Source organism: Elephantulus edwardii, unplaced genomic scaffold (assembly GCF_000299155.1).
Source record: "Elephantulus edwardii isolate Elephantulus edwardi_28Jun2011 unplaced genomic scaffold, EleEdw1.0 scaffold00236, whole genome shotgun sequence".
Lineage (NCBI taxonomy): Eukaryota > Metazoa > Chordata > Mammalia > Macroscelidea > Macroscelididae > Elephantulus > Elephantulus edwardii.
The window spans coordinates 2,882,522-2,899,736 of record NW_006399986.1 but is presented as its reverse complement, the minus strand read 5'-3'; the positions used below and the strand labels follow the sequence as shown (position 1 = coordinate 2,899,736).

Below are 17,215 nucleotides of genomic sequence, written 5' to 3'. Positions count from 1 at the left end.
ACATTTAGATGCTGCTGCCGGTCCACAGGGCTCTGGTGGTGTTTGGGGAGTTGTGCTGCTAACCCAACAGCAGTGCCACCCTGGTGGTTCAAATCCACCAGCTGCACCACGGGAAGGAGGTGGGCATTCTCCTCCTGTGCGTTTCACAGCCTCGGAGAACCCGAGGGAAGCCAGCCATGAGCCAGCTCAGACTTCACGGCAATGAGTTTGTTCCTGCTAGTCACATAATGCTGTAGGAAACACCAGAACTGTCTGCTTTAACTAGGCGAGGTGTGAGGTACCTGAATTCCATCTTAACCACCGACACAGAAGTCAGGAAAGAGGGTTGAGGGGCTATAGGAAAATAGGGCTGTGATGGCCACTGCACCAAGAACCAAAGAGGGGCAGCGGAGGGCCTCTAAAGACAGCAGCAGGTGGCTGTGGGGACAGGTGGGAGCAGTACACACCTGCGCCCCCTCCCCAGCAGCTCTGTGAATCAACACAGCCTCCCAGGGGAGCCTTAATGATGTCCACAGGGAGGAGGGGAAGGGTCTAGGCCAGGTCGTGGAGACAGTGACCATGGAAACCATTTCCCTGGCAACCAGGTTAAGAGTGGGAGGTGGGAAGGGCTGGCTTCATCCTGACAACTAGAACCTGCCACTGGTCACGTCCTGTTCCAGCACCAGCCAGCCAGGCAGGTGAGGAGAAATCAGAGTTCAGGGTCCCCTCCCCAGCCTCAGGCTGCCGGCAGACTTGCTGGCGTTCAATGCCCACCTTTCTTGCAGAGTGGCTTTGAGTCTTGCTTCTGAAATCTGGGAAATGGGGCTGGTATCACTGGTCTCCGAGGGTGGGTGTGAGGATCTGGATGTCACGTGGTCAGATGAGAAGGCCTAGTGACGCAGTGGATAAAGCATCTAGCTGCTAACCAAAAGGCTAGTGGCGTGGGCCCACAGTAGCTCTCCGGGAGGAGGCCGCCATCTGTCAGCAGGACAGCCTTGGGCACCCCACAGAGTCCGACTGTCCTCACCTCATCTTTCTGTCGTCCACGCAAGCCCAATCAAAAGCCTGTGCAGCGTCCAGAAAGGCCCAATCCGCACCATCTCGCGCCCCTCCTCCTCCTCCTCACTGCTGAAGACAGGCTTAGCCTTTCTCCTTCCTGCAACTGCCTGCCCGGGGGATGGGTTAGGGTGCCCACACAGGGGTGGCCACCAGATGCTGGGTGCCCAGGCTGCCTGAGCTGGCTCCTGGCTCTGCCACCCCTCCCAACTGGACACAGGAAAATCAGGGGAAAGTATCAGCCTCAGCCAAGACCCCTTCTCTGAACACCAACGGCAGGTGAGGCGCCTGTGACGAAATTGTTCAAGACACGCCCCCTCCTCCCTGAACCCTATCTCCACAGAACAAACCACGTCACTGTGCACAGGCCAGGTACCCCCAACACCTCTTCCTCCCACAGAGGTGAGACCCAGACACCTGGTCCCAACCTGCTGTAGCACCACTCAACCCAGAACTGTGACTATGACAGAGCCCCAACAGTCCCTATTCCCAGGATGCCCAGGTCCTGTGTGTCCCCCAGCCCCTGAGCAGTAAACCTGTGTATTCATATGTGTGTATGTGCTGCCTAGGGGACAGCCAGTGACAGGGACAGACTGGGCAATCAGAAAGCTCCAACCCCGCAGGCGTCCTGGCCTTTAGACTGACCCCTTCCCCCTCACTTTGCACGGAAAAGGGGCCTTTGATCTTCTATCAGTTAGGAGGGGGTGTGGGATGGTTACTAGGCTTAGCTGTTAATGGAAAGCTGGGACACTGCAATCCACCCAGTAGTAGAAAGGCGGGGAGCTCTGGTGGCAAGAAGCTGCGCTCCAGTTAGGAGGATATGACTCAACGGTACAAAAGAACAAAGGCCTGGAGCTCCAACTTCAAGAAGCTGACAGCTTTGAAAACCCTGCTATGTGGCCCTACTATGCACACACGAGGGGCTGCTGTGTGACAAGGGGCCGGAGGGCAGCTGGGTGAGCAGAAAAGGGTTTGTCTCTAGTTCTATAGGAGGAGATACTGTGGGTTCACTTCCAGACCAAAAGAAATACTGCAGAGACCTAATTTTTGGAGTTCCCAGTACAAGTAAAAGGTATACTGACAAGGTATTCTAGTTAGTGACCGTAACAGTAGTAATAAGTCTGAAATTAAAAAAAAAAAAAGGAAGTATGAACTATTTGGAGAATCAGTAAAATGTGACAGAATCATGGAGTACATGCCCACGAGCATCTACATTTTGATTGCAAAGGGCAGTAAGAGGAGGCAGGCCTGTCCTTGGTTCCTTCTGTCTCTGACGGGACAGACTTGGTGGTTGGGGTTTTGGCGGGGGAATCACTGGACACAAAGGTCGCAGAAGCCAGGGCCTCTCAGAGCTCACCTGGGGTTTGCTGGGGCTTTTCTAGGTCTCTTGAGCACCTACCAACACTTCGATGTGGATCGCACTCTATGTTCCCGTGACACCAGGGCCCTGAGCCCCGGGCCAGGCCAGAGGTGGGGTGGCAGTGCCTCCTGGCGGTGTGCTGCCCAGTCCTGCAGGCCCGCCACCCATGCTCGGCCCCTGTGCTCCCTCCTGTGAAGGAGGTGCTGGGCCGCTAACAACAAGGCCAGCAATCGGAACCCACTGGCTGCTCCTCGGGACAAAGACAGCTGGTTGTGAATCGGAGTCAGCAGTGCAACACACCTGTGACAACTGCCCTCCAAGCTGGGAACTCCGCTTGGCCTCCGTTTTACAGATGTGCTGACGAGGCAGAGAAGGGCTGTGTCTTGCCTGCAGAGACACAGCACTAAGTGGTGGTGACCGACTACTAATTACTATCAGCGTGCCCGTATACACCCGGTTCCTATGGGTGTAGGCATGGGCAGAGGAGGTCCAATCTCTCATCTCCTGGATGAAGGATTTCAAAACCGAGGTTAGATACTGGCCCTTGGAAGATGTCCTTGTCCAGGAACGCTGGGAATCGAGACACCTTGTGAGGGGAGGTCACCCTGGGCTATTCCAGGATTATGCCTCAATCAAGGGTAATAAGGATCCTTGTGAGGTCAAAGCAGAGGGATCAGAGAACAAAGAGGACCTGGACAACTGGGGGACAAGAGGAGCAGTCCCAAGCCAAAGCAAAGAAGCAGCCTCAAGAAGCTGCAAAAGGCAAGGAAACAGGTCCCCGACCTGAGCCTCCAAACGTGGTGTTGTCGGTCCACAGCAGACATTGCCCTCTAGAAAAGTAAAACCATAAATCAATCTGGGTTTTAAAATTTGGTGACTATTTGTTATCGAAACAAGAAGCAATTCATGTAGATGATGCCAGAGGATGTCGGAGCTGGTACAGCACAGCACAGAAGCCCAAGGGGAGAGCGTTTCGGAAGGCAGGCGCGGGCAGTGTGAGGACCATGCGGGGACATGTGGTGGTTGGTGGACCTCACCGTCCTTGAACTTCCTGTCCTTGTTTGCCTAGAGGCCAGCTTCGAACGCTGCCCTCTGGCCTGCCTAACCCAGATACTAGCCCTGGAACCCCTCAGGGACCACAGGATCAGGCTCCCCAGCCTCTGCCCTCGAGAAGTTCAGGAGAAATGCATGGATGGCTACTGGGGTGACCACACTGGGTGGGGCAGGAAAGTTTCCAAGACTGAGGGGCCAAGCTTTGAAGGGAAAGAAACACGTACAGCTCTGGAGCTCCTACTAAGCATCTCCCAGTCATCAACACCACTCCCTAGACTCTTCCCAGCACCCTCCTCGGCAAGAAAGCACAAAGGCTCACAGGGCAAGTCCCTAAGTAGGTCCTACACCAGGAAGTTAACGGGCATCAATCCCCTTAATCACAAGGACCTAAGTTTGTGGAGGGCTCCAGCCGCCCCACCCCCAAATTGGAGATGAAAAGATTGGCTCTCCTGGGGCTCCCAGGCCTGGGGAGCGGTGCTGTGTGCTGGAAGCTGGGGCAGCTGCTAACCTGTCAGTCTGCACAATATCATCACCTCTCAGGGCCTGTCCCACCTCTGCCAGGGCAGCTGGTCAGCCTTGGGGACCTTTGGTCCTCCCTGCCACCGGAGTCTTGGTTTTCAAGGTGCTGCCCAGGTGCCCCCCCCCTTGGCTTTTGCTGGGGCCTCTCCCTGTTCCATTGCCAGGTGCACAGGCCCCCAGAGAACCCCCCCACCCCTCCCTCCACCAGAGCCAGGGCTGATGCAACCTGTTTGCAACAGCCGTCTCACTCCTGAGTCTGGCGCCTCCGCCTTGAAAAAGAGTCCCCGGTAGGCCCTCCCTGACCTGAGCTCCGGGACTAAAGGGGCCATGGATTCTTGGAGGGCTTTACTGAGGCTGGAGGTGACAGAGACATCTGAATCCTAGAGAAGGGGGCCCAGGAGAGGGTTGAGGGTGTGAGCTTGCAGACAGAAACAGATGATCCAGATGTGAATTAGAAAGCGCCAGGAAGGGGCGGTCAGCGGAAGGTGGTGGAACCCCAAGAAAAAGGGTGTGTGTGTGTGTCCATCAAGGTTTCTTTCCAATGCAGTCAGCAAATGCCATGCAAATTAGTTAGAAGATTACCATTACCAGTGCATTAAAAAAAAATCATGGAGAGCCTCTGAAAACACTCATGTCCTTGCGTGGAGTCCAGTGGCCACCGACAGGACAGAGCAGAACCCCTCAAGGCTGGAATGTTCATGGGTGTGGTCACCAGGGCTTTTCTCCCGCAGGGTGGCCCCGGGTTTGGATCCCTGATTAGCAGGGAGCTGGTGTTCAACTACTGTGCAGCCAGGCCTCCTTCCAAACTTGGGAGTTCCCGGCTAAGAAACGGAAATGCTGGAATACACAACCAGCCCGCTTTAAATGTGGACAGATCATAAAAAAAAAAAATCACAGAAGGTGTGAGCAATGGCCACAGCCCAGAGGCAGGAAGACTGGAGTGGTGGGTCTGGAGGGATCCTGGGACTGAACCAGGCCATGCCACCGTCGCCGGCTCCTGAGCTCTCACAACTGCACCTCAGTAAAGCAAGACATTGGGGGGGGGGGGGGCTCTCTCCTCAACTTTATTATTTTTTTAAAAAATTTATTCATGTCAATGAACATTTACAGAGACTTTGGATTTCCATTCATTCACTGTTGCACTTTTCTCACCTCCCAACTCTGCCCCCCCAGTACATTATACTCTTGGAAAAGTAAAAGAAAAATTCTTTCACTGTTTTACAACCCCTCCCCCGCCCTCCGCAACCTTTTTATAAATCTAAAATCCGGCTTTCAGCTGGGTCTGGATAGGGCCTCCTCAGTCTGCTCCTACCGCTAATCCTAATTAATCCCTGCTGCTGCTCAAGTATCTAAACTCAGAAATGGAGGGGAAACTATCCTTACTCGCACAAAAGATGTGGAAGGGGGGGTGGGGAGAAAAGTGCAATAATGAATGAATGGAATTCCAAAAATCTCTGTAGATGTTAGTTGAAATGAATAATAATAATAATAATAATAATAAAAAAATGATATGGAAGGCCCCCATGGTTTGAAAGCATCTACTACCAGAAACAGGCAGAACGCTCACACCTCAACAGTTATAGCAACAATACAACCCTGACACAGCCTCAGGATTTTACACTATAAAAGACAGAGGGGATGCACTAACTCCCGATTGCCCTAAGAGACAGGTGCTGCTGGTGGCCACTTTTTTACCATGGAGGAAACTGAGGCCCAGCGAAGTCAGGTAAAGTGCCAAGGCCTCCCAGGCAGTGCAGTGCAAAGTTACTGGGCTGCGAACAGTAAGGACAGCCTTCTGAACCGACTGGGAGCTCCAGAAAGAAAGGGCAGTAAGTATCGTCCAAGTAAAAATACACAGCTTTGGAAACTCAGGAGGGTCACTGAGTCGGGACTGACCAAAAGCAGTGGGTACACAGCCCAAGTGAAAATTAACCTGTGTGGATCCAAGGAGCTACAGGTGCATCCCAGAAAACACTGTCCATTCAACCCCGGGTTACTGAAACTAAGGGACTGTTGCAACAAAGGGAGTCAGTCATTCAAATGTGTATGATTTCCCAGGGAATAGAAAAGTTACATTTACAGATCAAATCCACCAGATGCTCTGCCGGGGAAGGAGGGACAATCTCCTCCTGTACCAGTCAACCAGTCAGATCTGATTTGATGGTGTACACACACACACACACACACACACATAAAATGGAAAAAAAAGTTACATTTATCATGCACACCCATGTTTATTACCGCTTTGTCTTAATAGCAAAGAGTTGGAAACAACCCAAGTGCCCATCAACAAACGAATGGATAGAGAAGCTCTGATATATTCACACAATGGAATACTATGCAGCACTGAAATACAAGGAACTCATGAAATATTATACAAAATGGGTGACTATGGAGGACATTATTCTGAGTGAAATATCTCAGTCACAAAAGGACAAATATTGCATAGGGGCCACTGTTGTAAAACAGGCCTGACATCGGGGTTGAGGGAAGACAGAAAAGGAGGGGAGGAATGATGTATACTACACTGAAACAGATGAGGGAGAGAACTGTTTAAAAAGGACATATGCATGGGTATTCTTGTCATTATAGAAATCTGGAGTGAAGGCTGCACAGTGGAGTGGACTTGGAGGGAGGGAATGCATAAAAGTTTTTCTTTTACTTTTCAAGAAGAGTGAATTAAGGGGAAGGGGATGGGCAGGGAGGAAAGTGGAACAATGAATGACTGGAAACGTCAAGTCTCTCTAAACTTTCATTAAAATTAATTTTTAAAAAACCTTAAAAAAAAGTTACAGTTATTCTAGATGTCAATGGATGAAGGAGTGGGTTAAACACTGGGGTGCTAACAACAAGGGCAGCAAATGCACCGGCCACTCAGGTAGGAGGAAGGAGGCTGCAGTCTACTCCTGTTAAGACGTACAGCCTCGAGAAAAAGACCAACCAAGACGGACAGCCTCGTAAGGGCACCATGAATCCATGAATCGGATCAGTGGCAGTCAGCTGGGCTCGTGAATTGCACACAGAATCATGCAAATGCTTTAAATGTTGCAAGAATTTCTAGAATGTGACAAGACACTGAGACTCACAGCTGTGAGAAAAATGGCAGCCATTTTTCGCTGTCTGGGTGCCACAAAACTTACATTCATGAAAAATACTGACAGCCAACCTCAATCAAGTGTGGGAGGTGGGGTGAAATGAAGCATATGCTAAAATTTGGCTCTAAGAGGAAGTGATCTAATAAGTTAGCCCAAGTAACTCTCAAAATCCACCTTCCCTGGGCTTCCACTGTTTCCTAGCTGCCCTGGACGATAAGAGGTTCAGTGTAGATATGGATGCTGAGAAAGGAGACAAGATTCTTCCAAAATGCTCCCTCTTTTCGGTCGGTCCAGTGTCTTGGGTGGGGGTCTCTGCCAAGAGGGGAGAGAACCAGGCAGCAGGAGCGCTGAGCTCCTTGTAACAATGAGACATCGCCAATGCACCACCCAAGGCCTTAAAGGCAGCATCTCCGCAGGGACAGACTCAGAAGGCAAGAAAATAGGACGGCAAAGCGCAGTGGAAACGGGACACACAGGGAGGGCGCGGGAAGAGAGCGGTCACACCACAAACGGCTGCCGTGCCAAGGCCACGACTCCAAATGCGCACGAGATGCTGAGCGGAAAAAAAAAAAATCACTCTGTGCTGGAAACTTTCACCCAAAGCGCAAAAGTAAAAAAGAAATAAAAATAAAAAAGGCACCATCTGCCAGGCATGGATGACTCGGGAGTCGAGGACGACCCCCCTCCCGCCTTATTTGATCTTCCCGATAATCGCCGCACGGAGACGGCACGAGGCTCAGACTCGGTCAATCGCCCCGCGTACCCGCTCCGAGGACACCCCCCGACCCAGGGGACCCCACCGATGAACCGCCAGGGGTGGCGGCCAAAAAACTCCTTCTGGGAAGCGAAGAAGCGAGCAGAGAAAGGACCACGTGCGAGTCGGAGGGAGGCGAGTCTGGGCCGGAAACCAGAGTCAGAAAAGAAGGGGTCCGGGGTCCCCGGGGTCAGAGGGCGCCGATCCCCCCACCCACCCCCGGTAAGTGGGACGAAGGGGATCGGGTCGGCCGGGCTCGGAGAGGAGGGGGGCCCGCCTCCCCGTTGGGAGCCCTCGGGGGCGGAGCGCGGAAGGATCCGAGAGCGCCGTGCTGCGCCACCCCCGGTATATCTGTCCCCCCGTCCCCGGGGCCGCCTCATTCCCCGTCCACACGCCACGATTCCTCACACTAGCGCGACACTGCCCCTTGCCCGTGCTGCCCCGGCCATGGCCCTGTAGCCGCGACCCTCCGCGCCCCGCGGCCCGTCTCCGCGCTCACCGCGCCTGCGCTCTCTGCTCCCGCCTTCTTTCTTCAGCAGAGGCCGCCGTCGCCGCCTCTCCTTTCAGCCGCCATGGAGTGAGTAACCGCTCTCCCTTCCCTCTTCAACCGCCTTTCCCGCCCTTTAGCAGCGCGCAGTCGTCACGGTCTCGCCGAGGGTGGGGGTGGGGGCCCAGAGTAAGGAACCTGGTCGGCAATGCGCATGCGCAGGATGGACGGAAGAGCCACGCAAGCGCAGTGAGCATGAGGTGGGGGAGCGGGGGAGGAAGAGGGCGTTCTTAAAGACCCGCGTGCTGTTGAGCCTGCGCAGTAGCTCCCAGAGGGCTTTACCCCTCCTGCCAGAGCCCGTGAAAAAAAAAAAAAGAAGGTTGTGTGCACATGCGCACTAGCCCAACGGAGCTCCTATTTGTATAAGGGCTGCCCTTGCGCCGGTGTACATGCGCACTGATTCCCAGAGGGGAGGTCTAAGAACAATTTACATCGTTTGGGTTGCTCATCGTGCTCTTAGACCTTAGTGAGAAGAAGGCTTGGAGATGGAAGTCATTCTCCGCAACCTCCCTGATGCTGTTATTTTTTTTTTAAACTTTTCATTTTATTTCATTATTTTTTGTGTGTACCGTCAAATCAGATCTGACTGATACAGGAGGAGATTGTTCCTCCTTCTCCAGCAGAGCATTCTGGTGGATTTGAACCGTGTACCTCCGAGATTGCAGTGCAGCTTCTTGCCTCTAGGCCACCAGAATGCTGTTATTTTTACGATACAGTTGCAGTTCATGCCTTTTCAGTCATGCATCTGCTGGGGTAGGGCTAGGCTTAGATAGACATGGACGAAGGCGGGGCTTAGGGGGAAAGCACCGAGCTAATAAAGGGAGGTGGAGCCCGAACATAGGGTAACCATTTGTGACTTGGGCGGGGCCAATCCGGGGCGGGGCTTGCGTAGGAAAGGGGCGTGGTTTGTTTGACACGTTGGGGGCGGATCTTAGGGCCAAGAGCTTATGGGGGTCCAAGGCGGGGAAGATTGCGAACAAATGTTAGCAAGACTGGGGTTTAAGCGCTAAATGGTGATGAAGGGACACAACTTGGGGAGAGTGTCCCTGGAATTTCCTGATTTCCGATTGAATAGATTTAGGGATGAGGTGGAATCGAAAATATTTTAGAGCAAGGAGTGCAGCTGGAAGAATATTCCCAGCTTTCCCGTAATTGAGTTTTGATGTATCAGTCATGGGGTAGGTGAGAAGAGCCTAAGGAGAATTCCTTTAGGAGAGGATGGGGCCGAGGGGTTCAGATCCTGAGATCTGAATCTGAGATCACTGAGAGCCCCGTGCCAGTGGGGTGTGGCTGGCTGGCTACTAACCCTCCCTTTTTGATCTCCCATGCATAGGTCCTCCACTCTCGCCCTGGTGCCCACCTTGGTCCATCTGAGCAACCTCCAGAGCCTCCTCCCAGCTGTTGGTGCTGCTTCCTTCCTTACCGTCCGTGCCCAGCACCTCTACTGCAGCCATGTCACTCCTGGCGACCCTGGGGCTGGAGCTGGACAGGACCCTGCTCCCAGCTAGCGGTCTGGGCTGGCTCGTAGATTATGGAAAACTCCCCCTGGCCCCTGCCCCCCTGGGCCCCTATGAGGTCCTCGGAGGAGCCCTGGAGGGCGGGCTTCCAGGGGGGGGAGAGCCTCTGGCAGGTAAGGGCAATTGGAGGTAAGTGGGGGGAAGGGGAAAAGGAGGAGTGAATGAGTGAAAGAAATATTTATTGAATGCCCACAATGTGCCATGCACTGTTTAGGTGCTACGGTTACAACTGAGAACAAGATTGACATGATTCCTGCCTTCCTAGAACTCACATTCTTGTGGGGAGACAATATGGTAGGTGCCGCTGATTTGGTCCTGATTCAATGACCATATGTACAGAAAAAACACGCTCAGTCCTATCCTCACAGTCAAACACAGTGTTTGAACTCAATATTGCAACCAGTGTCAGTCTGTCTTATTGAGGGTCTTCCTCTTTTTCATTTCCCCCTCCCCCAAATATGATATCCTTCTCCAGAGACTGTGTCCTCTCGATAACATGTCCAAAGTGTGTGAGATAAGTCTCTCCATCCTTGCTTTTAAGGAGCATTTTTTTAAAAAATTACTATTATTTTATTTTTTAAGGACCATTCTTATAGCCATTCTTTCAAGATAAATTTGTTCCCCTGGCAGTCCATAGTTTATTCAATATTCTATGCCACATCATAATTAAAATGAAATCAATTAATCTTTAGTTCTCTTTATTATTCAGCTTTTTCAAAAAAAATTTATTATTTATTGTTTTCCATTCATTCATTGTTACACATTTTTCTTGCTACCCACCCCAGTTTGCTTTTCTCTTTAAAAAGATTCTTTCATTGTTGCACAATTTTCTTCCTCTCCTTCACCCCCCAATTCACTTTGCTATACACCTCTTATTCTGCACTGTTATCATGCAAATAATACCTAATCATATATTTTTTGGACAGTTATTTCCTTCATAAAACACATTTAAATGCAGTGTTCATTATTTATCCCCTTTTCTTAGTTTTCCCCAACCCCCATGTCTGTCCCGTTTTATAAACGGTGTCATTATGCAGTATTTGTCATTTTGTGACTTGGGATATTTCAGTCAGCATAATACCTTACAGGGTCACCCATTTTGAATACTATGACTTCCTTATTTTTCAGTGCTGCGTAGTATTCCATTGCATGAATATACCACAGCTTCTCTATCCATTCATTGGCTGATGGATATTATTCAACTTTTACATGCGTGTGACTCATTGCTGTAGAAGCAGAACCAATTCACAGCTGATCCTCCTTTGAATTTATGGAGGCTGTAATTTGCATGATAGGAGATTGTCTGTCTTTTTCTTGAAGAGCTAGTGGTGGGTTTCTTTTTCTTGAAGAGCTAGTGGTGGGTTTGAACCATCAGAAAGATTCAAAGTTTCATTGCCTTTAGGTTAGGAGTGACACTGTCTTCAGATTAAGCCATCAGAACTCCCTAGCATGGATTGCTGAAATACTATGGCTTGAGTCACTAAGGAAGAAAGAACTTGAGGAAAGTGGGACTGTAACTCTATAAAGAAGTCTGTAGAAGGAGATCTGTCCAGTGGAATACAGAGAAGAGTGGAGTTAAATGAAGATGTATTGGGGATAAGGTAGGATACACTCAGTGACCGAGTTAGAAAATACCAAAAGGGATTAGTTTTCAATTGAGTAGTCAGGAAACCTTCTCCCAATACATAACAACAAGCTGCGACCTAAACAGTTTAAAGGACAGAACTATGAAAAGGCCCCAGGGATGAGCACTTTAAGAGGAGGGAAAACTTTGTGCAGAGACCCTGAGGCAGGAATTGTCTTATTCATTGTAGCTGTGTGCCATCCCTTTGCCTGTGACTCATAGAAACCCTATATACAACAGCTCTGAACCCTGCCCTGTCCTGAGCCAGTCTCACTGACTCTGACACATCTAATCCCGTTGCCCCAGTTACCGTGTCAATCCATCTCATTCAGGGTCTTCCTCTCCTGCACTGTCCCTCCACCCTTCTAAACATGATGTCCCTCTCCAAGGACTGGTCACTCTTGGCCACATGCCTGAAGTATGTGAAATGAAACTTCAAAGAAATCCTTGCCTCCAAGGAGCAACTTGGTTTCACCCTCTCCAAGACGGACCTGTTTTCTTGACTGTATCAAAAATGCATGGCACATAGTAGGTTTTCAATAATTATGAAGCAGGGTGTGCATTCAAGTGTGATATGACCTAGTCATATACTCTTTAGTATAAACTAAAGAGTGGATTCGAGCAACCACAGCTGTGGGGTAATCCATAAAGAAGATATTGTAATGTTTGAGGAATGCTGATTGGACTGACTGGTTCTTTTGTTGATGGTTTGATTTGGTGGTCGGTCATTGTTAGATTGTTGACTATTACTTTGATTGGCTGTTTGAACAGTTTGATTGACTGGTCTGCTGGTTGGTTGGTTGGTCGGTCGAGCTGCTTATTGCTTTATTGATTGGTTTGCTGATGGGTTGATTGGCTGGCTAGCCTACTGGTTACTTGATTGACTTCCTCATTGATTGATGGTTGCCGGCTTGGTTGTCTAGTGCGTTGATTGGTCTGCTGGGTGATAGGTCAGACTGTAGGCTGACTGGCTCGTTGATTGTGTGACTGGCGTGTTGATTTGTTGATTGACTGAATGGTTGGTTGTTTTGCTGAATGAATGGTACGAATGAGTGAGCGTTCAATTGAATGAGGGACCAAAAACTCAGGGAATGTTATGTCCCCTCTCCAAACCTCCAGGCGATGGCTTCTCTGACTGGATGACAGAACGGGTTGATTTCACAGCCCTTCTCCCTCTGGAGTCCCCCTTGCCTCCAGGTGCCCTCCCCCCACCTTCCCCATCCCCACCTGACCTGGAAGCCATGGCCTCCCTCCTTAAGAAGGAGCTGGAGCAGATGGAAGACTTCTTCCTTGATGCCCCACTTCTCCCTCCACCCTCCCCACCTCCACCCCCCCCACAAGTTCCTCCTCTCCCCCTCCCCACCTTTGACTTCCCCCAGCCCCCCGCCCTGGATACCCTCGACTTACTGGCCATCTGTTGCCGCAGCGAGACTGGGCCGGGGGAGGCCACAGGGTTGACACCCCTGCCCCCACCGCAGCAGACCCCTCCTCTTCCTCCGCCACCTCCATCCTCTCGTCCAGCCCCCTACCCCAACCCCGCCACCACCCGGGGGGATCGCAAGCAGAAGAAGAGAGACCAGAACAAGTCGGCAGCTCTGAGGTACCGCCAGAGGAAGCGGGCAGAGGGCGAGGCCCTGGAGGGCGAGTGCCAGGGGCTGGAGGCTCGGAACCGGGAGCTGAGGGAGAGGGCTGAGTCTGTGGAGCGCGAGATCCAGTATGTCAAGGATCTGCTTATCGAAGTGTACAAGGCTCGCAGCCAGCGGACACGCAACAGCTAGAGGGGGGTCCGGTAGGGAGTGCTAGCCTTCAGCGCTAGCACAGTTCTGTTACCCAGGCAGAACCCCTCCATCAAGCCCCTGCCTCTAACTTCATTCCAGAACCCCCCCCCCCCTTTCTTTTACCCTTGCCTCCTTTCCTGCCCATTTCTGAATTCTGACCTTTCCTCTGTCCTCAGAATAGTAGAATGTTTGGCCTTAGCCAATGGCTCAAACAACAGCCAAGGAACCGAAACCCCACCGACAGACAATCCAGGGAGCTGAGCAGAGTTTGGGAATAAGGCCTTTTTTTTTTAAAAAAAAAAAAAAGAAAAACACAACTTTTATTTTTGTGTGAGTGTACCGTCAAATCAGATCTGACTGGTACAGGAGGAGATTGTCCCTCCTTCCCCGGCAGAGCATCTGGTGGATTTGAACCGGGAATAAGGCCTTTTGAGTTTCAGGTTCAGTGGTTTCTTGCAAGTTGTTCTTGGTTGGGGGAGTTGTGGAGGTGTCCTAGGATAGAACCTACAGGTGGGCTCAGGAAGACATGCAGAATTATTGTGCAGATGAGAACAGGAGACTCTAGGTAGGTAATCAAGGAGGGTTTCTAGAGTGGGACCCTTAAGTAGAAAACTAACTAAAATGAGTGACCTTCGTTTGGGGAGGGAGTCACAAGGTGTCCAGGTTCACAGAGCAGGTAGATGGACAGGCAGTGGGAAGAAGGGACGGGGTGTGGGATGGCCATAGCTGGTGACTAGCTGTTTTTTTTTAGCTCTGGGAGGAAATCAGTGTTTTGTGAAGGTGTTGGGGGGACGGGGCTACATCTAGGTAAGGGAGGGTAGGGTCTGATCCTTTGGGGTGTTGTGAACAGAAATAAAATGAAGACTTCCTATTTGGTCTCTGTGTCTTATTTCTGAGAGGAGAAGATGGGGTGTGGACGTCACCAAGGCAGTTACAATGAGCAGCATCTTGTTGAGTTCCATCGAGTCAGAACTGGCCCGTGGCTGACCCTCCAGCAGGTTTTACAAAGGCAGTAAATCACATGGGAGAAGATTGCCTACCTTTCTCCTACGGAGCAGCGGGTGGACTCAAACTGCATGACTTTGGGTTCAGACAACTGGTTCTTCAGGTAGACAGTGAAAGAAAGAAAAAAAAACCAAACAAAACCAAACACAGCCAAATAGGTCGACTTCCCATGGTCCTTGTCTTATGCACCATAAAGGTGACCCTCACGCGGAAAAGACTGGTAACTACTTCTCATGCAAACCTCAAACGAGGAAGAGAGGTCAGTGGGAGATGGGCTAGTTTGTTGTTTGGTGTCAGAAAGTCAACTATGAAGAGAGGTCTCTATGAATAGAGACCCTATGAATGACACGTCCTATTCATGCACCACCTACACGGTCTCTGCCATCCTCAGGCCCGCGGTTGCAGCACTGTGTCAGTCCATCTCTTGGAGGGTCTTCCTCTCTGCTGATCCTCTGCTTTCTCCAGCATGATGCCTCTTTCCAAAGACTGGTCACTTCCTCCAAGAAAGACTTGTGTGTTCTCTTGGGCACCCATGGGATGGTCAGTGTTCTTTTACACCACCGCAGTCCAGAGATGTCAGTTCTTCAGTCCTAGACAGCAGCATTGCCCAATGTAACACTGACTGCTGTTCCCATGGGTGCTGATTATGAGTCCAAGTAAAGTGAAATCACTGGCAACCTCGGTCTTTTCTTCCATCTCTCATGATTTTGCTTACTGGGCCAGTGGTAAGGATTTCTGTCATCTCAAAATTGAGGTATAAGCTGTATTGAAGGCTATGTATAGTCTTTTTAAAAAACAATTTATTATTATTTTATTAGTGTGTGTGTGTGTGTGTGTGTGTGTGTGTACTGTCAAATCGGATCTGACTAGTACAGGAGGAGATTGTCCCTCCTTTTCCCGGCAGAGCATCTGGTGGATTTGAACCGTGCGCCTCTGGGATTGCAGTGCTATATATAGTCTTGAGTGGACTTGTAGCCTCTCTTTAAAAACTTCCCATCCTCTTAGGCAAAAGGATCTAAGAGTCAAGCAGCATAAATTAACTGAAACGGAGTCTGAATAAGATAAGTATTTAGCTTTCTAGCTGTGGTGGCCTAGTGGTGAGGAGTGGAGCTGTCAACTAAAAGGCATGCAGTTGACCTGTCCTGTCCTACTGCCTCTGAAAACCTACCAAAAGGTCCACTCCACTATGAGTTCGTTCTGACTTGATAACACAACAACATCCTTTAATTTATAGCGTGGAATGGAAGTTGAGAGAACCCCCCGCATCAACCAGCCAGTTAATGAGTCCACAAATCAATGAAGCAGTCAGCCAGCCAAACAGTAAATGAAGCCCTCAACAGATCTATGTGATGCTTGTTGGATAACCCACAAACTGGCTGGCCAATCAGAGAACCAGCCCATCAGCCAATCAGTTAATCAACAAATATACAGTCAGTACTGGCGGGCCAATCAGACAACCAGCCTGTCAGCCAGCACTGTCCAGCCAATCAGAGAAGCAGTCCATCAGCCAATCAGTTAATCAAGCATTCAGGCAGCACTTGCCGACCAATCAGAGAACCAGCCCATCAGCCAATCAGTTAATCAACAGGCATACTCTGTTTTGTTAATGCATTTGTACATTTTGCAAAGTTAAGTGTAAAACCTATGCGGACAGAGAGGAGGAGTGGCATCCACTTCCATAATCGTTTGCCTCCGGAAACCCTATGAACCTGGAGAGAAGATGAGAGACAACCAAGCCTTGAGGACTCTCCTTCATAGGGTCTCTATTAACAACAATAACATCAACATAGATCAGCTGGCCCAGTGGACAGAAAGCTATGCTACCAAGCCAAAGGTGAGTGACTTTTCATTCACGGCCCTCGGGCCTGTCTTTCATTATTTTTGTTCAGACATTCCTCTAGGTCGTACAGCCCTGATGTACAAGTTGTCATACAGCGGTCACTTGTGGTTGCCGTGAGGCTGAACACTGTGACACTGATGTGTCAAATGCATTAATGGCTGGTTGCCCAGTGCGGACAGAGACCGAGGTGAAGCTCCCCGATTAAAACAAGCTTGGAAGGAGGAGTGGCATCCACTTCCGTAATAGCTTGCCTCCGGAAACCCTATGAACCTGGAGAGAGGATGAAAGACACCCAAGCGTTGAGGACCTTCCTTCATAGGGTCGCTATGAGTCTCCTGCGACTCGATGGCTCTTAACAACAACAACCACAACAAGTATAAAACCTAGGAAGGAGGGAATGGAAACGGGAAACACAGGGCGGGGTTGGGGAGAGGTGTAAGATGAATAATGATGTGGGGATTGCAACCAATGTCTTGAAACAAAATGCATGAGATCTTTTGAATGGAAAACATTTGGTCGGTTTTCATCCAAATCATTTACATACACAGGAGCAAAAAATCATACATCTTAGAGGGTAGGACAATATTAGGTACCGTTGAGTCCACTATAATTCACAATGATCAGTTCTTGCTGAGTTGAAATTGACCTATACCTGATCCTCCAGTGGGTTTGCAGAGGCAGTAAATTGCACGGGAGGGGATTACTCATTTTTCATCCTTGGAGCAGCTGGTGGACTTGAACCTCATCAGTTGGAGTGCAGCTCTTTACCACTGAGCCACTTGTTATGTGCCATCTGGCTGGAGGGTCCACTGCTCCCCCCGGAGGAAACTCGAGAGGATTCTGACACTACTCTCCTATAAAGATCACAGCGTTGGCGCTGGCTGAAAATCGCCTGTGACTTCATCCATAGCCACTGGTGAGAGTCAGCGCCCAGAGCCATCAGGGGCTTTAAGCTCGTTGCCCACTGCTGTGGTGTGGACAGCTGAAACCCAGGCCCCGACAGGCACCTGGGGGGGGAACCCAGACTCTACTACATGCTCTGCTGGAGAAGGAGGGGCAGTCTCCTGCACAAGTCAGATCCAATTTGA

General features: G+C 50.4%; 1 protein-coding gene across 1 annotated transcript; it reads left to right on the top strand.

The window, feature by feature from the left end:
• Positions 1–9,815: 9,815 nt before the first annotated feature.
• Positions 9,816–13,282, top strand: ATF5 (activating transcription factor 5). Its single transcript, XM_006898644.1, has 2 exons — positions 9,816–9,993; positions 12,624–13,282. Exons 1-2 carry the CDS (start codon positions 9,816–9,818, stop codon positions 13,280–13,282), a joined length of 837 nt encoding a protein of 278 aa, XP_006898706.1.
• Positions 13,283–17,215: the final 3,933 nt, after the last annotated feature.

Excerpts from the sequence above, each read along its gene's own strand:
- ATF5 (XM_006898644.1), top strand. The coding sequence starts at position 9,816 with ATGTCACTCCTGGCGACCCTGGGGCTGGAGCTGGACAGGACCCTGCTC. Across the intron at positions 9,994-12,623 it reads GGGGGGAGAGCCTCTGGCAG|GCGATGGCTTCTCTGACTGG; the intron begins GTAAGGGCAATT and ends CCAAACCTCCAG.